The sequence below is a fragment of the Meles meles genome, chromosome X, assembly GCF_922984935.1.
Source record: "Meles meles chromosome X, mMelMel3.1 paternal haplotype, whole genome shotgun sequence".
NCBI lineage: Eukaryota > Metazoa > Chordata > Mammalia > Carnivora > Mustelidae > Meles > Meles meles.
This window is the reverse complement of record NC_060087.1, coordinates 19,389,048-19,411,911: the sequence shown is the minus strand read 5'-3', so window position 1 is coordinate 19,411,911 and position 22,864 is coordinate 19,389,048. Positions and strand designations below refer to the sequence as shown.

The 22,864-nt window shown below is 42.7% G+C and overlaps 1 protein-coding gene across 1 annotated transcript in view; it reads right to left on the bottom strand.

The window, feature by feature from the left end:
- The window catches only part of PTCHD1 (patched domain containing 1), a 57,881-nt gene that overhangs the window by 8,431 nt on the left and 26,586 nt on the right, over positions 1-22,864 (bottom strand). Inside the window, exon 2 of the mRNA XM_045996534.1 lies at positions 10,252-10,912. Coding sequence (XP_045852490.1) covers positions 10,252-10,912 — 661 coding nt within the window. The remainder of the gene's footprint in view (positions 1-10,251; positions 10,913-22,864) is intronic.

Here is a 22,864-nt window from a genome sequence, read left to right as displayed (position 1 = left end):
TTGTTTGCTCTCACACCTGAATGCCCGTTTTGTAGTTGTGATACAGGCCTGTTTTCTCAGAAGGATTTGGCATTTATTTGAATTTACTAGGCATCATTTTGCAGCCACTTTGAGAGGGCAAGTTGGGACGGTCAACCCGATAACTAGCACTGTGGCCCCCCTAAATTGGAGGCACCTAAACTCCCCAGACATGCAGCCAAAAGTGCACTCATTGACTGGCATCCTGTTAATTATGTTTTAGAAAGTCAATGTCTAGTCTCAGAAGGGAAGACTAATTATTAAATCTGTTTCCACATTGTTCTCAGGAAGGACTGACGGACCTTTGTTCCAGGACAATGAGAGTAAAAAGAGGATTAATCCCTCCAAGTTATCTGCATCCTGGACAGACAATACTGACCATTTCATCTGCGGCCACGTAGACTAAGTTCTCTTGGACTTAAAACACACTTTAAAGTTTCACTGAAAATGGCAAATGGAGTGGGTTTTTTTTAAACAGTGTTTACATGCTAGAAACAAGAAAAATGTTTTAAAACAGGGCTTTAGTACTGAGTCATTAAATATGTTAAGAATATAAGAATGCATACAGCAGGATTAGAATTAGTCATATAGTAGAATTTAAATTAAATCTAAGTCAACGTGATGTTTTATGACATTATCTGATTCCGACTCTTGTTGAAAAATACCATAGGAATCCCATTTCTTACAATGTTGTTGAGTAGTCTTAGAGGCTAAGTGAGGAAAGGAATTGGAATTAACAAAGCTATTATGTGAAGAGTGAGGCTTGAGGGTCCAGAATGAAAATAATCAGATTCAAGGAAAGTTGGAAATAGACTGTGAGCTTGTCTCCTGAGTTCTGTTGCTGCATTTTAAATGCCTTGTCCTTCTACAGTTTGATCATTTTTATTGAGTCCTGACTCTCTTTGCATATGATGTTGTTTCTCAGGGCAGCTCCAGAGAGAATTTTCCTTTTATTCTTAGGGGCTTTTTGGAAACTATACCTTCCCTTTTTTCTTCTCGCTATAGGGGTATGCATGTAGACACTGGCAGAGGCAAGAGGAGGCCCCAAGAAAGAATCTGTTCCACTTGATCACTCAGAATTTGCTGCTAGTTATTGTTGTTCTTGCCACTAAAGGCCCCCACCATCCTTCCTGATAGGCCAGATTCTTGTTTCTCAAGCCATACCTTTCTGGCAGATGCTTACACCCTCAATTCCAAATTGGAAGTGTGCAGTGTCTTTGAAGGGCTCTTTCGATTTCAGGGACAACTGTGGACACCATAACTCGGCCTCCTTCCTGAAATTCAGTCAGTCAAGAGGAGGATGAGTGCCAACATAGCTGGAGGTGCCCCCCCCCAGGGATTACCAGCCTGGAGCACCTCGCTGTGCCTAGACCTGATTCACAGCAGGTAATTCTGTTGAAGAGGTCAGTCTGTGTGACCCTAAAGGAAAGCTGAATGATGGGGTATCTGTTTCCTGGCCTGGACTCAAGGGGAGTCATATTCTAGGAGGCCTAGGACATGATGAATACCCTGCTTGCTCCCGCAACCCCCCAGAATGCCTACTCTGCCCATAATTATAGCCAAATTCCCTTTGGTTTTGGCCTTTGAGGGTGTTCTTGCAAACGCAGACCGCTCGGAGACAGTGTACTGTGTACTAAAGCAGCTTCCCTTCAGTCTGGGGGGTGGGGAGGCAGGAAAGAGGAAATTAGAGGTAGGTGGATCTCACAGAGACTAAATCCTTGGCAGTTTTTCCTCCAGCCAGCCCTGGCCTTATCTTTTGTAGCCCATTTCAGAAACTGGCCGGTGAAATCAAGGAAAGGCAGGGAAGGAAGGTTTTGGTAGGTTCCTTTCCTCTTCACTTTCCTCTCTCATCAGGTGCCTCCCTTCTTCAGTGTCACCACCACCTATCACCCTCTTAGCTTTGGGGCTGGGGTCCAGCAAGCAGGACTCTGAGGCCAGTTCACACAGATGTAGGCAAACAGATACTGCATGTGGACTGAAGATACTTTTCAGAGGTTTGGCTGTCATTTCCCCTATTTTTAAAAGGTGCTTTGAAAGCAAAAATATTGCTGTCTTCTTAGCACTGTAGTTTTAAAATTTTTCCCTATGAAGTCTGAACTCTATAAGCCTTTCTATCAAATCTGACCAAGGGGTGTATGTCATTGGTACAAAGCATTGTTCTAGCAAGGGACCATTATCCATCTCCCACGTTGCAAGTCTGTTCACGAGCACTCCCTTGTAGCAGCACTCACGTAGGGAGCTACCCAAACCTGAAGTTCTGAACAGACCTAGCCTTTGGTGACCAGAGGGCCTGTGGTGGTTATAGGAGCTGGGGCTCAACGTCACAATAGCAGGTCCATGGCCCAAGACCCGGAAGTAAAGACTATCCCGGTGAGCACGCCAGAAACCAATCGATATCCCAAAGGATTCCCTCTTACAGTCACAGTGTTTAAGGCTGAAGAGTTGCCAAAGGGAACTGTTAAACCGCACATATTGATTCTATCAAATTCTTAAGATAAAGAAGCTTTTAAAGTATTCACTTGTCTTTTAAAAGCACATGCAAGATGTTTATTTCTATTTTGGTACACTGCAATTCTGTATACTTCCACGGGTGTCAGTGTGTGTCACACGTACAGACCCAAGTTCTAAGTATTCATGAGTGAACACTTTGAAGCGGTGGGGGCTTTTAGCCAGGTCTTGGGGTGAGGACAGTGGAGTTCTTTGCCAACATTCAGATACAATTTGTACCAGGAGTGCAATTTATGTTTTATTAGCAGTAGACTTTGGGACTGTCATACAGTAAAATCAAATATTAGAGGACTTGGGCTAATCATTTTTCTGCTTTTCCAAGTGATTTTATATCTGTATGTACACATGACTCTCAGGCTTTGGAGCCATGAGGAGAGAAAGCAACACAAGTGATAAATAGCACTAATGGTGGAAAAACCCCAACTGGCTAATCTTCCAGTCACTTAGGGTGAGGCTCAGGAACACTCACAGATCAAATCTCATCCTTACCCAGACCCTTTTCTGGGGCCTGACCAAAGCCTTCAGGGTTGTTTATAATCCACTAATGCAGGAATTTACCAACAAATAGTTGAGAGCTAACCCAACTTTACCCAGTAGACGTGCTTTGGGAAAGCTATTCATAAAACAAATCATATTTTCAATGTATTTAATGGTTTTCCTATCAGAGGCAGTCTGGATGATTTATTTATTTTTTTGCCAATGACTAATTGTAAGCAAATTGATCTATTTTGTTCATCTGGATTCTGTAGGGCAGATTTTTCTCCAGGCCCAGATTCTCCTGCCTTCCCCGACACACACAGACATAGCACAGAGGCTGATGCCTTTGGGCACTACTCACATTTTCATCCTTTCCATACTAGCAGGATTTCCTCATCTAGAGTTCCAGAACACAAGGAGTAGCTGAGAAGATGAGGAGGTGAAATGGCATGGTTTGCTGGTGGATGATCTTTTAGTTACAGTGTAAAAACACTTAATATCAAGAGACAATGAAGCCATTTATAGCATGCCTGGGCAGTGCCAAATTTCTTATGTGAAAATAAAATTACTACATTTTTCTAGAAGACACAGAGTATGATGATTTTGTGTGAGCAGAATCTGCTTAAAACATATTTTACTCTTAGATGAGCCTCACTAAGTAGCTCACGTTCATAAAATACTTTTCTTTCAGTGACATCCCCATAAATTCATGATTTGGGGGTTTTTTGAGAAGAAATTTAAGATGTATGAATGTCAGGGTTGAGTAACATCTATTTTCAGGGGGAAGTTCATTAATTGGGTTACATTTACACTTTGCCAGTGATAAACATTTACTTTCTATGCTGAATTGTTTGGTTTATCCCAGCCTGTTTTGTGTCACAGTTAAGAGTGAGAGTTAAGGAAGGTATACTGTGCTTAAGTTAAGAAGGATGTACACATCAGGGCAAACACACACATCCTATGCTTTCTACCAGAGACTTGTCACAGTTTGGCAATTCTAATCACAGCATTGGATTTTAATCTGAGAAACGCATTTCCTTCATTAGAGAGCTGCAAATAAGAGTCCAAGAAATGAATATGCAAATAGCTTTTCCTTGCTGAAAGAAAGGTATTTAGATACTGAGTGTGTGTGTGTGCGCACTATATGAAATCAGTGTCTGTAAATGGGACCCGCAGTATATGCTATGGTCATTGTGTAATATCTTTACATATAGGAGACATATGTAATATATAAATATATGCATATATGTCATATCCTATTCAAATATGTTTTATATATTTACATATAAAATGTGTGAATATATACTATATAATAGGGAAATATATAGTATTTATATTCAAATATTCAAAAAATATATGCTACATAATGTTATAAACATGTGAAATGCATATGTATGCACGTGAACTTATTGCATAATGTATCATATTACATATGACATATAATATAGCTGATGTGATATATACCATGCGTGCGCACACACACACACACACGCACACACACATACACACATACGATGGATAGTAGGCTGATTTGAAAGTTATTTTGCTGGTGAGGAAGAGAAATGCTAGTGCTACTATACCATCAGTACAGAGAAGAGGCTAGAATCTCTCATGTTCCATCTACATTTTGGTTCTTGGCTACTGAAGTAGCCTAGGTGAAATTCAGAATTTCCTTGACAATGACTATGTATCTTCTTGCATTGTGAGCTCCTATAGACCCATTTGGTCACTACTACTTGGTCCCAGCAGTGACATTCTGAGATGCTGGCCCATTGCAACACCAAACTAGGTATTTTTTCACCATAGCCTATTATTACCAGCTCAATGTCCTGCTATTGCCTCTCCTTTGTAAAATCTGCCATTTCCCCAATCCCTAGACTAGGTGGGCCTAGACCACCTAGACTGTACCAAGACCAGGGTCAAAGAGGAGGAGTCACTGCATTCCTCTGCCTTACTGAGCTCTGCATTCCTGGACCTGACCCATCAGTCCTGTTCTCATCCTCCTTTATGGTTAAGAACAGAACAATAGAACACGTTTTGTACCATTTCCCCAGAACTATTTCTCCCCACTCACCCTTTAATGGAATATGGTTGGTGAGGCATAATAAAAGGGTGAGAACTACTCACAAAACTAGATTGCACAATCTCCTTGTAAATTAGTTCCCAAATAACCACCGGACATTACAAAAAAGATATCCAGGGAAAATACTTTGAAACTATTATATGGAATTACCGTCTTATTTTAAATTACATGTAAACAAAACTGAGAATAATAAAACCCTTATCAACTAGGGTTTTTTTCCTCCAGAAATTACTGAACCAATTAGTGATTAATGTTCCAAGCAGAGTATTTCCACAGCATTCTACTCTGTCATGTAGACTGTCATATTGTTGCAGATAATGGACTTCTACAATAATGTATTAGGTTGAACCATAAGAAATTACTTCTTTTTAGTTCAAAAATGGCTGGTTATTTGTACCAATTTTGTAGGTCAAAAATAGTTAAATATTGGCAATTTCCTATGGCTCGAACTTTATAATTATCTGGCTGATTTCCTCACCCCACATGTCTCACGGCTTTAGAAATATACCAGAATATGGGGCGCCTGGCTGGCTCAGTCAGTAGAGCATGTGACTCTTGATCTTGGGGGTCCTGAGTTTCAAGCCCCATATTGGGCATAGGGATTACTTTAAAAAAAAAGAAGAAGAAGAAAGAAATATGCCAGAATGCTCAACCAGAAAGCAAAACATTTCAGGTCTGCTTGAGTTTAGAGCAAAGATAATTAAGAATTCTGATTTCTCGGAACTAAATTTCCTGCACAAGAACTTTCACCTCTTCAAAGCCTAAACTCCTTATACTGCATCATATTCCAGGTGGCATCAGATGAGAAGAAATTCTCAGAAAACTGAACCGATCTTCTGGTTTCTGTTAAATGCAGATAATCTTGGAATATACTTGAAAAGAACCAAATGTCCCTGCTATTATTCTCCTCCTATCACTTAATTACATCCTTTCTTCCCTTCCCATCCTTGAATTTGAGTGGCCAGACTTGAAAATTCAGAAGGAAGAGGGCACCCCGGATGTGGCATTTGACCTTCTCAAAAGTCCCAAACACTTGAAAGAGCTTTGAATCCCCAGTAGCTCACTGTGATCATATAGTGGTTAGCAATCTGTTATGAAAGGGCTTGAGGAATATTTTTTTGAAGAATATTTTTTTATCTCATGTGCTCTCCATGGCTTTTGTATCTTGGCAAATGCAAAGCAACCCTTATAAATTAGATTACCACGTTCAAACTAATACCGAAACTCTCTTTCACCACAACTTCAGTTCTCTCCTTTCAGCTGTTCAGAATATACATGAAGTCAGAAACCTTCCACATGAAGAAGGAAGAAACCTTCCTTCTGTTCCCTCCTATATTCTCCAACATTCCATTCCCTTCCTGATTTGTATCTGACCAGGAAAGCTGTGGAAATAGTAAGCCTGTGGAGAGCTTGCATGCACAAAATCTTTGCCAATTTCTTAAATCATAGCCAACTGGAGGGCAATGGTGTAAAGCCTCATCCTTTAAAAGAAGTTCCATAACAGGTTAAAATGATGAGTGTTCTATGTTTACAAATGGCAGTTCAAATACTTCAGTACCTGATACTAATATAGTTTGGAAAGAAAGGATAGTACTTTGTGAATAATGGGTATGGATGAGACAAACACTTCTCCAAGTTTATAGTAACTAAAAAATGTCAATGGACATTTATAATGAGGAAGACCTTTAAGGATTTCAGCTCTGAATAAACTGATCTGACTCATACGGACAGGGGTTTTGGCAGAAGTGGGATTGTCTAATATGCATGACACTGATTAAAAACATTCTAAATCATGATGTATCTATGCTTACATCATTGTCAAAATGATTCATCTGTGTAGGATATATTCTTATTGCCAGAGATGTCACGTATCGTCTTGGCTGGAAACGCAGAGTCACATCCCATTATGGCGAACTCTCAGAGTTTATCCAAATTCTTTCCTATTCTGGAATTTTGTCAGGTTAATACTGCTTGACACACGTGGTCTTAAAATTTTCCATTCTAAGCCAGTCTACTGCCATTTTGGCATTTGGCTGGATCTGGCCTTATGTGACCGGCATCACACTGAGAATGTTTAGTTTGTTGAATTTTAAATATAATGTTTATTACATTATAGACCTGTTGTTGGCCAAGGAAATCTGTATAGAGGCTTTTTTCTAAGATGCTTTTCCTTTTAAATGAGGCCACATAGTTTTACATTTTAATTTGATATTGTATTTATATAACATGCAAAATCGAGAAGTTTTGCTTAAGTCTTAGCTTAGGCATAGCCATTTTATATTATAGACAGGCAGATTTTAAAACTGGATGAACAGTTTATTGACTCATAATGCAAAACCCTTAGCACTGCATTTTTTCTTGGTCATTTGAAATATTTATTGGTGTTTTGGGACTGGTCATCAAAAATCCAGAATTAAACATGGGCTCTTAATGCAGCATTTATGAACATGCTCTTGCTTGTATTTCACTTTACAATCAAATTCTGAGAATGAAGAGTTTATCTGTGAAACACAGAAGGGTGACCATCCTAAATCCAGGCACTGTTGGCTTTATGAGCATATTAAGCACCCATTACATGGTGCAAACTATTTATTGCAGATGGGCCGCAGCTACTAAAATGCATAGCTTCTTTTGTTGTGACTAAGTATCTCTTTAGGCTGAAAATGTACAGGAAGGTTGCATACTGATTGTCAGCAGGGAAAACTGCCATCAAATCAATGCATTTAACTTTCCTCACAAATTGAAAACAAGAGAGTGTTGGGTACCTGCGGCGCTTGGTCTCTTTCACCACGAACGCCAGATTTTTCTGAATTGAACTCTGACGTCAAGTTCAGTGATCCTTGGTCTCTGTGGAGTTGCGGTGCTGCTATTTCTGGATTTGTTTTCTAAAGCCACTTCTTGGCTAACAGCATCCAATCTCTTACATCCTTCCTTGCACCGATCCTAGCTGGTCTATTCCTTTTTGTGCTGACTTTGATTTACCATGTTTAAAACTTCTTTAGCAAGTACAAAAAGAAGTTTGAATAAATCTTAAATATCATAGCTTAGTTTACTTAATAAAGTTAATTTATAGAAGTTTCAGATGTTCCATTTTATTTTACTTGGCAAAATCGATTTTTTTTTTGTGAGGTTAATGTTAAGAAGTTTTGACTATTGCTATGTTGTTTTACTTAGAAATAATTTTAAGAAGCTCTAAATATTGAAGTTTTATTTTACTTAATGCAATTAGTTTTTAGGAAGCTTTAAATATTGAATCATCCTTTGGCCTCACCAATCACAACTTGAAGTGTCATCAAACCTGGGCCAATAGTCCTTTTTCTAGCTCTGACAGTCTTTCTTCTTGATCTTAAAAACCCACTGTCTTCTTTCATTTCTCTGCTCTTTCCTTATTTGTTTTTTCTTCCTCCCACCACCACCACCACCAACAACAAAAAAACACCACCAACAACAAAAACCATTGCATTTTTCAAACAAAAAGCTGAAAGATAAAATCCAAGCATGGGACTAATCATGGGTATAACATCTTCATTTAAAGAAACCTTGACTCAAGCGTCCATGGAAGCTACTACCCAGTGACACCGAGTCTTCAAGGAACCAACATGGAGCCCACCATCGGCTCACATCATCTTGGGGTTCAAGAGGCTAGTTATGCTGCCTTCTTAATGGACTGAATTCAGGAGGAAGTATGGCAGCCCTGTTCTGTGTTGTGTTTGACGGCGATGAGCAAAGCGACCTGGTGAATGTGCAACTTGCTCGGTTTCTGCAGTGCCCCCTTTCTCTGGAGCTACCATATATGTTTTTACTGCCCAGGTCTGTACTCCCACAGGCCTCAGAGCCTGGAGGGCAGCATGTTGTTTTGTGACCTTGCAGCCCTGCCACCTGCTTATCATTTAACCGTAAGGCAGCTGAGGTCTCCTGAGTAAATTCTTTTCTTTCCTTCTGCTACCCCTGAACTGGGCATAAGGGATTCTAATGAACTCAACCATAGTTCTTTCTCTTTCAATGAAAAATGCCACTTCATTTGTCATGTCAGTATCTGATTCCATATGACACTCTAATTTTGCTAAAGGAATTGATGAGAAGTGGCCACAGAAAAAGGGAGAAGCGAGCCCCTGGAACACTTGGCCTGCAGGTACCCTGCCATCAGGCTTGCTGGGTATGTCATCTTCAATACCAGATGAACAGAGCAACTGGTGTTGTACTAGAACCACTCTGGCTTTGTTTTTTCACTGTGATCTCTATCAGGAAATTCTTGCAGCCCCTAAGAGAGAATATACTGGGATTCTCACACCATCATTTTAAAACATTCTCCTGAGTTTATAGCAAGGACAAGAAAAAAAGGTACCTTCTTATTTATTTCTCACTTGTTGCTTTCAAAGTTCTTGTACATTTATCCTGTCCCTTTTTGTGATATTCACATCCATTCCATCCCTAGGGTGGAGAAACTGAGGGTAGCAGACCCTGTCAGTGCCCAACCCATGTGCCCTCCGATTCACTATTTCGGAGCTCACGGAAGGCTTCTCATGACAAACACCATCCACCTGAGAGATTTTTGTGGCTGCAGGATTGTGCTTAGTCTTCCCTGGGGAGAGCTGTCAGTGACTTGTACACAGGTTTCTGGGTACATGGGCCAGCTTGCAGCTTCCTCACCCCTCAAGGAGGGCCTCTCTGAGGTGTGTTCTGTTAAGTCTCCCAAAGGCCCCCTGGGGGATTGGGCCACTGGAGCCTAAAGCAGTAAGCGGCCCATGAACATAGCCTGAGTTGTCTTCCTTCCCTGACTTGAGTTCTCACTCCGACGCTGGGGCTTCCTGGGATCACCTCCCAAATTAACGACTTCTATCTAAATCCTTGTGTCAGGGTCTGCTTCTGGGGAAGCCCCACCGAAGACACTGCGGCACCAGAGAAGATTCATATCATCTAATTGCCACACTGCTACTTACTGGAGAACCAGGGCTGGAACCCATGGCTTAGGATTCCTGGCACATTTATCCAATAATGTTGCCCCTTGCCAATGGCCAGAATATTACAGAATTGGTCCCAGGACTTTGGGCAAAAGGAAGACACGATAAACAAAACAAAGTCGTTAGGTAGCTACTCTTTGCCATTTAGGAAACCAGTCACCACCAGTAGCAGGAGGAAATAAAAAAATGAAGGGCGGTAATTACCTAGCATGATGAAAGGGACTCCCAGGAAGGTGGAATTGTATTTCCCACCAGTAAGATTGATGATCCCGGCCGCAGTGAGCGTGGCCAGGGTTATGGTCACCAGCCCAAGCAGACCCAGCCAGGGCTTGCTGCGGACGCAGTCCTGCATGGAGCAGCACAGAATGGCCATGGTGACCACCAGGATCAGGCTGGTGACCAGGTAACGTTCTGATACACGGCTGGTCTTCTGGAAATCTTCCCTCAGTGAGGAGGACGTGTAAGGGTACATTTTGACTTTGCTGTTGGATTTCTGGAATAGTCGGACAGTGTCGCAGAAGCTGGACTCCCACCTCTCAGCCACCATGTCGTTGAGACTGTTGATTGACTGCAGGTAGTAGGTGAGCTGGACGGCCTCTGCGGATTTTACCCGGTCCTTGCTGTGCACAGTGACGCCTCCAAGCTGGTGTCCATTGTACACTGCCCTCCCGTCCTTTAAGTGAGTGATCGGGTATGTGATAGCAAAATTGGTCCGGTTGGTGGCCCGAGCATTCTTTAGCTCCTCCAGGACATGCACTATGTCATCCACGATGCAAGTCTTATCATTATTCAGGATACATATGTGAGCGAACGTGTAATTAAAACCAGGCCTTGGGACCTGGATTCTGGTCACAGCCGCATGCAACTATGGGAGAAAAAAATGAAAGTCAGTTTATTACCAAAAATAAGACCTCGATGCATGACCTTAGCTCTGTGGATTCAAATATGTCCATTTGGGGTGGCGGAGTCATTTGTGTCATCTTCAAGCTGAACGGTTCAAATGAAATGTTATAAACTTACAATAGAAACAGGTAGCAAGGATGCAAAACCAGCATTAGCACAACCCAGGAACTTGTCAGAGGTGAAAACTCTCTGGTTCCACCTCAGACCCAGTAAATCAGAAATCTCTGGGGTAGGGCCCGGGAATCTGGGTTTTCACAAGCTCTCCAGAGATTCTGATAAAGGTACAGTTTGAGAAGCACTGGCGTAAAGCACCAGCATTATTTCCACGTGTTCTCTTCTTTATTTGTGACTCAGTTGGTCTATAAGTGTCTGAAAATCTCACATACGACCACCGTCTTTTTTTTTTTAATTTTTTATTATTATTTATTTATTTATTTGACAGATAGAGATCACAAGTAGGGAGAGAGGCAGACAGAGAGAGAGAGAGGAGGAAGCAGGCTCCCCGCCAAGCAGAGAGCCCGATGCGGGGCTCGATCCCAGGACCCTGGGATCACGACCTGAGTGAAAGGCAGAGGCTTTAACCCACTGAGCCACCCAATCGCCCCACGACCACCGTCTTGAAGATGTAATGTACCAAGTGAACTAAGGCACAATTTCACGTGGAGGCTGATCCCTTGCTGCTGATCTCTAGGGCCCCTAAATGACTTCCCCATCTAATTCAGTCACTTGGTGCCATAAAAGACAAGAGGCTCACCTTGAGGGACCTCATATTCTCTGGCTTTCCTCATCTGCTTATATGGGAGGGGAGACAGAATGGCAAGAGTCTGGGGGGGATATATGGCGGTCTTGCTAAGGAAGCACAGTGGGATTTATTCTGCACACCTCACCTCAAGTCACATTTGCCATGTCCAAGCTCTATACACCTGTGATGAAAGTGGACACTGGGAACACAAGCGCTCATTAAAAAAAAAAATTCCTGCTCAACAGGGAGCCTGCTTCCCTCTCTCTGCCTGACTCTCTGCCTACTTGTGATCTTTCTCTGTCAAATAAATAAAAAAAAATTTTTAAAAAATTCCTTATTTTTTAATTGACATATTATGTATTATTTGTTTCAGGGATACAGGTCTGTGATTCATCAGTCTTACACAAGTCACAACACTCACCATAGCACATACCCTCTCCAATGTCCATCACCCAAACACTCCGTCCCTCCCACCCCCTCCCCTCTAGCAACCCTCAGTTTGTTTCCTGAGATTAAGTGTCTCTTATGGTTTGTCTCCCTACTGATCCCATCTTGTTTCATTTTTTCCTTCCCTGCCCCCCCACAGCCCCCTGTCCTGCCTCTCAAATTCCTCATATCAGGGAGATCATATGATAATTGTCTTTCTCTGATTCACTAATTTTGCTCAGCTTAATACCCTCTAGCTCCATCCACGTCATTGCAAATGGCAAGATTTCATTTTTGATGGCTGCATAGTATTCCATTGTATATATATATATATATATATATATATACACACCACCTCTTCTTTATCCATTCATCTGTTGATGGACATCTAGTCTCTTTCCATAGTTTGGCTATTGTGGACATTGCTGCTATAAACATTCGGGTGCACGTGCCCCTTTGGATCACTACATTTGTATTACAAGCCCTCATTTAATAGCTCCTACTATATGCCAGGCACAGTTCTAGGCCTTTTATGCAGATTAGCCCATTTCACCCTTACAAGAGACTATGATGTAGATACAAGTACTAGGCTCATTTTACAGATGAGGAAACTGAGATGGTTGCTAGTCCAAGGTCGCACACATAGTAAAAGAGAGAGCCAGGCTACCATAGACAGCCTGGCTCCAGAACTTGTGCTCCTGGCCCACGACCTCAGACCTCTAGGTTAACAATGCCGGTAGTTGAATCAAAGTTCTTGCTAGCAACTAATGGTTGAATTGGTGCTTGCACTGCCCAGGTGCTAAGGTGGCCTAAAAAATCACGAGTGATCAAGTTCAGATATGTAGGAGTATATGTATTCTACAGTCTAAGGTGAGAAAATTAGGCCTTTTCTCTGTAAAATGAGCCCAGTATGCAACACAAGGCCAGTGGTAGACATGTGATTGAGTATTAAGTAATGAGTGTGCCTGTGCCTAGCACTGAGTGGGATCTTGCAGGAGCAGAGATAGTCACTCTGTATCTAATGAACAAAGAAAAACATTTCTTATGTAAAGGGAATAAAGTTTAACACCTAGTTGCCACACCGCGACTATGGCATTGGAAGTCATAACCTTCTGAGAGTCTCCATGACTCTGATATATTTTCTCTTAAATCTGCCCAGATGGATTATTTGTGAAGATATTTTGCTGTGTATGTGCCAGGGTGAGTGGGATATTTATTATGCTTTTTGAAAATGTCGGAGGGGTACCAGCTGTCAAAGTCTTTTAGTTAGCACAGAGAAAGAGTTGTTAATCCTAATTCTCGGTGTGCCCTCCCCCACATCTCCTCATGGGCACCAACCCTCCCATTCAGGAAACACTTCACCATATTATGTTTGGCTGAAATAATTCTGAGTTCTTTCCCTCATACACACACACACACACACACACACACACACACACAATCTCCCAGAGATACCTAAGACAAAACTCTTACCATCTGCTAAATTTTTACTTTGGTGTTTTGGAATTAATGATGAGTAAAATGTTTTCAGTGATTTTTAAACTTTGAATGTGTCTTCTTATCCATTCTTCTCTAAGTATGGCTCACTGAATTTTGATTACAAGAACTTCTAACTACAAAAAAAAAAAAATCCCAAATACAAAGTTATTTTAGGGGAGAGAAGAACCAAGGGGAATTTAAAGACAAGAGGGTTTTGATAAGTGTTGAAGAAAGACTTTGGGGAAAGATTCAGAATAGGCTAGAAAAGGAGTGGTATTGAAAGCATGCATATGTGTGATATTTAGTGCTTTGTTTGTTCCTACGAACAGTCTAATAAATCTCCCTTAGAGTGATTACTAAATATGTCAAGAGGAAAAGATTGCCAAATAAGATGGTGTTAAGCCACAGGGCTGGACCCAGTTATAGCAAGGGGGATATTTTCCATCTATTCTCTAAGGCAACCGTGCCCTGCTGGGTGGGGAGTTAGAAACTATTTAGTGACCTGCCAACTCGGCAGATCTGCTGCTCCGATCCCTGGGACCACAGACTGAAGAAAGCAGACACTCTTAACTCCTGTACCACCAGATCGTAGGAGGGAGACTTGGGAAAGGAGACCTTAATGAAGTTTTTGAGAAGGAACGTTTCTGAATTCTAGGCACCAGAGCTGCCGTGAGATGCAGCTGCTTTGAATTTCCAATGGAGAGGTGGGTAGAGTATGTGTCACTCTTGCTTCTGAGTGGCAGGGAGCTGCTGAATGACAAAGCAGCCAGAGAGAGGGTGTTGGCTGAGGCCACCCACCTGGCTGGAGGCATCTGTAGGATTCTACTTTGAGATAAGAGGTGAGAAGATAATAGGGAAGGAGAAGAACCCAAACTCCTCAGTTCTGATCTCTGGTTCTTATGACTGCGTATCAAGCACACCCATGTGTGTGTGCTTGGCCGTGTGCATAGCTGTCCGCAGGCACATTGCACATGCTACCTGGGTAGCACCCTGTTAGGGTTCTAGAATGCCCTGATTTACTTTCCGAAGGGAGCCCCACTGAGGACAGCATACACATTAATAGGTGTCCTTAGATATATTCCCAGGGCAAAAAGGAAGCCAGAGATTGAAGCTATGTTCTTTTTTGTCCCCTGTATACTTACTTTAAATTTCTGCACTGGGAAAGGAAGGTGAAAATGATGACAGGTTAGTTTATAGTGACTTCATCTTTGCCTTTAAATTAATGTTTTCTCTTGGGACCAGAAAGGGGAAAGCGAGCCAGGAAAACGTTAGGTGACTAAGGGGACTAAGACACCTCCGTCCATGAAATGGACAACTCCAGCCATGCAAGATTATTATTTAGTTCGGTAGGAGACCCTCAGGGGAAAACAAAAAACAAAAAACAAGGGAAAGTGACACAAAGTAATAGTCCTGACCTTAATATAGTCTGAATCTGTCATGTGAATCAACACATAATCCATGTTTCCGTAACTATGTATAGATTCTAGATTATTCACTCAACACACATTCAATAAATACTCATCAAATCTGCCATGTTGCCAATAATAGGATAATTTCCCTGAATTTAGTGTGCTCATGCTCACACATGGAAAATCACTGAAGAGATACAACCTTTGAAACAAAGGGAATATTCTAACAGTAGACAATGCCAAACACTTTGTGCTAGTAAAGCCCAATCCAATGTCAATCCTGATCACAGTATTTTCTATTCTGTATTTGCTGCCAAAGAGGCCAGAACTGAATGTTAGATTGAGATTCATTCCCAGACTCTGACCATACCATTTCAATTGTTAGCTTCTTTGCTCTCATCACCCCTCAGGTTAAGAATGATAACAGTAATTATAACTAGTCTGCTAAGTACTTTCTTTATAGTTTTTTTTAAAAGATTTTATTTATTTATTTGACAAACAGAGACCACAAATAGGCAGAGACAGACAGAGAGAGAGAGGGAAGCAGACTCCCTGCTGAGCAGAAAGCCCGATGCGGGACTCGATCCCAGGACCCTTAGATCATGACCTGAGCCGAAGGCAGCGGCTTAACCCACTGAGCCACCCAGGCGCCCCTCTTTACAGTTTTAAAAAATTTATTCAATATAAGACTGGATGGGAATAATTAAATGATTATCCTCATCTTACAGCTGGAACAGCTGAGGCCTCAAGGATGTCAATAGGTCACCTACGCTGACCCAGTGAGTCAAGAGCAGAGGTAGGATCTTGGGGGCAACGAGATGCGTGGCCTTAGCCCAGCACAACTTTGAATGAGAGCTAAGAGGATTTGGGGAGGGGTGAAGCACTGCGAGCTCACCCGGTTCACATGACTGGCCATGGCTGTGACTGAGCTGTGGGATGGCCATGCTTGAGGATCTGAAGCCTATTAAGAGAGACCAGACATAATCCTAACAGCCAAATCTCATCTGTAGATGGCAGCATTACGTGGCAATATTAACAGGTAGTGAAAGGGATGGGCTTGGAGCTTACTGCCTTTTCTTATTTTCCTTCCAGATTCTGTAGTTGCCAGATAAAACTTTTCACAAGAAAAAAGGCTGAGGGACACAGTGGAATCCAGTAATAAGTTTTGGCTTCAAGTCTGGCTTCCGCTGCTTCTGTGGGAGTGCCAGGGACCCTAGGAATGTCATTCCTTCAGGTCTCAGATTTATCAGTAAAAAACAGGAGGCTGGTTTAGCTAATCTTTATGGACAGACCCTTTTGGTTCCAACACGACATAATTCTAGGATGAGTGACATCCACATACTATACGATCAGATGTGGGGTGAGAGAAAGTTAACTTCATAAATATCAATTTGAGATTTATTGTAGCTGCTCAAAGTATGTTTTTTCAACACACCGAAATTCTTTTTAGGTCAATGACAGATCTCATAGTAAATGAAACCCAGGGGAAAAAAAAAAAAAAACCACAAGGTAGGGAAAATAGGTTTACTGGAAAAAAAAAAAGGCAAAACAAGCCTCCCTTCTCTGAGTGATTTCCCGTTCTGGGGAGGCACTGGCTCTTCTAATCCCCTTCTGCCAGAGCCTGGGGACTGAGCCACACTGGGACAAAGCCAGTGTGGGCTACCGGTTACCACAGGCCAGAGTCTAATTTCCTCTCTGCCTCTCCTTGGCACACTGAGATCTTCCTCAGAAGCCAGCAGGGGCACCTTGTAGAGAGTACAGAAGGGATCTGGGAGGAAGGAAGCGTCTGGTCCTGAGTGGTGATTAACATAGGAAAAATACCTGTGGGTTCAGAGGATCTTCTACAATACCTTTCAGCTCCTTTGTATTTGTTTTTTATTGAGAAGGGGGAGGATCAAGGCCAGAAAGCCACTCTGCCAGACAAGGCAATTAACGGGCTCTAGGAGCTGGGTCAAGCTGTTCCCAGCATCCTTGCCTGTAAGGAGAGACTGGCAGGTGGTGAGGGTCTCCAGCTCCCTAGGGGGAGTCAGTCTGATGGTCCACCTTTATCAGCCATCTTCCTTTCCTTGCCTCACCTTCCTACCCCCCCTTTTGATGGTTACAAATGAGCTGTGCTCATTAAAACAATTTTTTAAAAGATTTTATTTTTAAGTAATCCCTACACCTAACTTGGAGCTTGAACTTAGAACCCTGAGATCAAGAGTCGCCTGCTCTGCCAGCTGAGCCAGCCAGCTGGGCACCCCCATTAAAACACTTTAAAAAGGGAGGTCGTTAGCTTTTCTAACTTACATCACTTGCCTCCAAGTACTTACCTTCGAAGTGACACTAAATCAAAATTGCTTTAAAAATGCTTTCAAGGAATATCTGCTTTTCACCCCCCAATGAAATCTTTACTTCGTTGAATCCCTCCAAATTCCATGTCTTAATCTGGGTCTATATTCTGCAATTGTAAATGGGTAGGAAGTGACTGGCAAGGGATCCTCACCCAGGACACGAGAAAGCACCTCAGAGTGGATGGACTTGGTCTCAGCAGTTCATCAATTACGCTAGCTCCCTTGGTGTTATGTTCTGTCTTTGCATGATCTCACCCTCACCCACTCTCTTTCCTCTTCTTTTAATAGAAATGCATTACATCAGAACACCAGAAGTCGCAAGTTGGGGTTGTTACCGTGATTCATTTGTAGTGCAGCCAAAAGCAAGTTAGTCATCCCTTAATAAGTGAACAGAAATATCATTCTGCCTTTGAAACATTACATGTTTGGAGGACACCAAATTTAAGCTGTGGATATAGCCAAACAAGTGACTATCTGTCTACACGCTTCTTCTATACATGTGTGCCCGCTGTTGGCCTGGCCTGCTCTGCTCTAGTGTCAAAAGAGAAACGGGTACCTCTATGGATACCATCGTGCCAGTGGAACTCTGGGAGAGTGGGATGTGTCTGTTGTTCTTCTTGCTCTAACACCAGGGGGTAAACACTCTTGTTGCTGGTGTTCACACTAAAGCAGCCAAGAGAGCCCCACATTGTAATTGCCCAAACAGGCTGTTTGTCTTTGCAGCCTTGGCTGAAAAAGCAATGCAGCTTTTGATCTGCAGCAAATAAATCTGAGATTTTAGAAACAAAAACCAGTAATGATGAAGGAAAAGTCAAGTATAATATCTCCTTGCAGCTTTGGCCCAATTCCATGTTGGTCTGGAGGAGAAAGACAATGTGGTGAGGCAGAGGTCTGGTACCCTCTATTTCCGGAGTCTGGGGGAAATTTTCAGGCAGTCTTAATTTAAAAAATTCCTTGGTATCATGCAGACCCCTGGAAATGTGTTGTGTTAAGCTTTCTGATTAGAGTGGTTATCTTTTTTTTTTTTTAAGATTTTATTTATTTATTTGTCAGAGAGAGAGAGAGTGAGAGCAAGCATAGGCAGACAGAGTGGCAGGCAGAGACAGAGAGAGAAGCAGGTTCCCTGCCGAACAAGGAGCCCGATGTGGGACTCGATCCCAGGACGCTGGGATCATGACCTGAGCCGAAGGCAGCCGCTTAACCAACTGAGCCACCCAGGCCTCCCTAGAGTGGTTATCTTTTAATCCCAATGTTCTCACTTGACTTTCATGGTCAGGATTAAGCTCTGGTAGAACAAATTTGTGTGTCATGAGTTTTGGTGAATATCTCTAAGAGGACAGGATGCTCTCAGAAATGGGAGAACGTTAAAGGTGATTGGCCAAGAGATAAAGGGAAGTCCCAAAGAGCCATATGCCTGGGGAATGTGTAACAGCAGTGTTAAGATTTGGTCAGGAGAGCACAAATAACTTTTCAAGGGACAGGAAAAACAATGTACCAAGGACATCCAGGTCTGGAAAATGACCATGAACCTGAGTGGGAAGAGCCCAGGATCAGGAGTCGGAAGACTTGAATCTAAATCCTGGTTTTATGTCTTGCCGATCACATGAGTTAGAGAGAAATTTTTATAAAATGAGCCTTTAAGAACATACATCATGCCATTTCCCTGCTCTAAATCCTCCAGTGGTCCCTCCCGGCAGTGAGAGCCAACACCTAAGTCCTGACTGTAGCCAACAAGATGGTACGCTGTCTTTGCTGACATCTTGGGACTCACGTGTCTTGCCATGTGCTAGTCACATGGCCTGTCTCTCTCTTAATTCTGTCCTGTCTCCACACGGCCTCACTTCCTTCCCTTCCCTGCTCAGATGTTATTGGCTTCCCTGACCCCACCCCCATTTTAAAAACCAGTATGCCTCATCATCACCATCATTTTTTCTCACAGTTTTTCACAGCACTAACTGTGACATGACATTGCATTACACATCTCTTTTTGTCCCTTTAGTCTGCTGTCCCCACTAGAAAACGAGTTAAACCACACGAGCATGTCTGCATATTGGGTCTACTTCTACATCATTTCCACTACCTAAAACAGTTCCTATCACAGGTGCTCAGTAGCTCTGGAGTGGATATGCATATAATAATCTTGTGAGTGACTGGATTTTCGTCTGTCATGGGCAAGAGGCGAGCCAAACGAAGTCATAGAGTCCATGCATTTTGTAAACTCTTAGAGGGCCCTGCAAAGGGGACTGCAGTGATTACGCAGCAGGGGAAGCCCGGGGTGGTATTTCTGCTGGTGAGCGTCTTACAGCTGTCCACATCTGACCTACAGCTGATTCCTGATCATCCTGCAGGCCCTGATCGTTCCTGGGTTTTGACAATATCTTGTGCATTCGTGGGAAGGGCATGGGTTATGAGGTCAGAATGCCACAGGTACAAATCCTGCCTCTGTTGGTGCTACCTCTGGGACCATAGCAGACATGGCTGGGCCCTGCCCCTGTCTTCTCATGACTTCAGTGCACACTGGCCCGCCTTCTGGCCCGCCTTCCAGGCCAATGCGGGAATACTGGGGCAGTAACATACTGTCTTAGTCCTAAGCAGCCTGGAGATATGACTAAAAACAATTTGTGTATAAATACCCCAGTTCCCGATCCCCAAGGTGGAGTGACTCTGTGGCATGTGTTCCTCACCGGTTCACAGAGTTTCCCAGCAGGATTAGGCTGCCATTGCCTAGAGGGTAACCAGCTTGACAAGGGCATGATAACTGACTGCTTGCCTTCCCTGTTGTATGTTGCCATTCTCTGACTGGTGCTTTCTGGGATCGTCTTCCAGATAGATTCCTCGTATCGAGTCCTTGACTCTGGGTCAACTTTTGGAGGAACCCAAACTCAGACAATGACTTTATGCATTTAATTCCATTTCATTATATGTAAAGTGGGGTCATAGGGTCATTAGGAGGATCAAGTGTGGGAGGATAGAAAAGGTGACTGCGCTGGCATTTATTATTGGATTAAGCCATATGGAATTGCCATTTGTGTAGGAAACAAAGTGGTTGTGTGTTGGCAATTTTATGTAGTTCGCCTAATTGACCTTCAGTGAGGGGCTGTTCTTCCCGGCCCTTTGGCCCCTCTTCCTTTCCAAGAATCCTGAAGGAACCAGGGCTCCCCTCATTGGCGCACTAGACAATCTTATTTAGATTCCAAGGTACAGTTTCATGGTACCAGGACACGCTTTTAGGAAGAAGACAGGAGTTCTGGGCTGGGAAAGGTCTCACACATCCACAAACAAGACTGCATGACGAGTCCCCGCATGCAGCCAGAAGTCACACTTAGAGCAGTTTCGGCTTAAGAAAAAAAAAAGTGAAACACCATTTAACCTACATCCCTGAAATATTTGAACCTATAAATAATTAAAAATGATGTTAAATCCACAAAATTATGAAAAAATGTCTCTGTTGGATGAATTCTTTGGCGATTTTTTTCCCCTTCCAACGATTTACTAAGTTTATCATGAGCACGGAGTTTGAGAACAGTGTAAATTATGGCTTATAAAAGAAGACACAAGAAGAAAAGTTCCACCCGATGTCATGGTGATGGCACTCCTGAATGAAGGACTGTGAGCTTTCTGAGACTGATCACGCGAGATAGTTCATCAACGAGTCTATTACCTGATACTGCATTTTTTTTTACTGCGAATTATTATATATATATATATAATATATATATATATAATATATATATATTTATATATGCATATATGCATATATATAATATATATATGCATATATGCATATATGCATATATATATAATATAAATAAAAATAATATATATATATAATTATATATATATGCATATATATATAAAATTGTTGTTGTTATCAAGCTTCTCTAACAAAACTACTGCCCTTAAGAATCACAGGAGTGATTCCACTGCCCACCTTTTCTGGATCTGCAAAGAGGCCTTTTGGAGCCAAGAGTCAAGGCTGTGATGGTGTCTGTGATTCAGTCTCCCTGGGCCTTGACCCTTCTGGGAAGTGCTAACATTGGTGGCCTAATTTGGGTTGGTGGACATAATCTGCGTGGGCTCAAATGCTGGCCTGAGCACTTGGTAATTGTGTCATCCTGGACACTAAGCTGTAGCAGCTCTCTGTGCCTCCCCTTCCTCATCTGGGAAGTGGGGCCTACAGGGACTACGATGAGTACCTGTCTAGTAGGATTGCTGGAGGATAAATGGAAAACTGAACGCGAACTGCTTGATATCATCCCTGACCCACGAGTGGCACCCTGTATAGGTTTGTTAGCAAAATCAAAATGCCCCATTTCTATCCCCCGTTTTGCCTTTTCGCCCCCCCCCGCAATGTTTCTTTTTTCTTTAACTGAACAACTACCGAACAACTGTTTCTCAGTTGTTCTTGAAAAGCATATTCAGTGGGATGTAAAGACGTATTTTGCTCACATCGTCACTGAGAGACTAAGGGATAGATGCACGCAATACACAGATTTGAAGAGAACAGCTGGGTTGTATGTGTCTAAAAGCTGGCACACCCAAATCCAGCATCTGCTCCAGCCTGACACCATCCCACCTTTTCCAGGTGAGCTGCCTACTTCGATCACCATGCCCATCAGATCAGGCAGGGGACTATGGCAGAGGGAGTGGGGAAGGAGGAAACTAAAAGGTGTGAAGTGCCCACTACATGCTGGGTTTTATGCAGAGAATGCTGCATCTATGACTTCATTTAATCCTCGTGGCCGCTCAGGGGGGTAGATGGTACATCCACATTCGCAGGTGGGGAAACTGAGCCATGAGGAGCTTAAATAACTTGCTCCTGGTCAAAGGTGTAGGATGTGGATCAGCCCACATTTAAATCTTGGGCTTGGAACATTGTTCCCTCATGAGCATTCCTTTGGCAGAGTAAAGACTTCACACCCTGATCTCTGTGCCTTGGCCATTTGGATAGCGATGAACCTGTGTTTGGGTATTGGGCTTCGGCACAGTCCAGCCACAGTGGTAGATGTTTAGCAGCAGTTATGAGTTGAAAGGGGTGCTGATGTAGCAAAGTCAAGGGGTCAGACAAGACAAAGCAGCATAGCAGAAGCAGCGAGACTCAAGTACTGAACACTGAGGCCCAGCCAATGCCGGATATGTACAACAGAAACCTCAGCGAGAAGCCACAACCCCATTACCAATGACAGGCATGTACGACCGGCTGGAGATGAAGACAGATGTCTAAGGAGATGAGACTTTCATCAGTCCAAATAAGCATCCTTTCTGTCTTGCATGTTTCCTGTGTGACTGCCTGCCTCCTGCCCCACACACACAGAAGGAAAAAGAGAAAAAAGTACTTTACAGAACATACTAGTGAAAAGTGCTGGCAATTTGGGAATTTATTGTAAAACACTAGACTAAAGTTGTGGATAACTACAGGATGCAGTAATCACCCCTCCCCCAAGGCTGTTTAACACCAGAATATATATGTTCCATGAGGGCAGACTCTCTTTCACTCCATGCCATGGCCCTGGCACAGAGGGGAA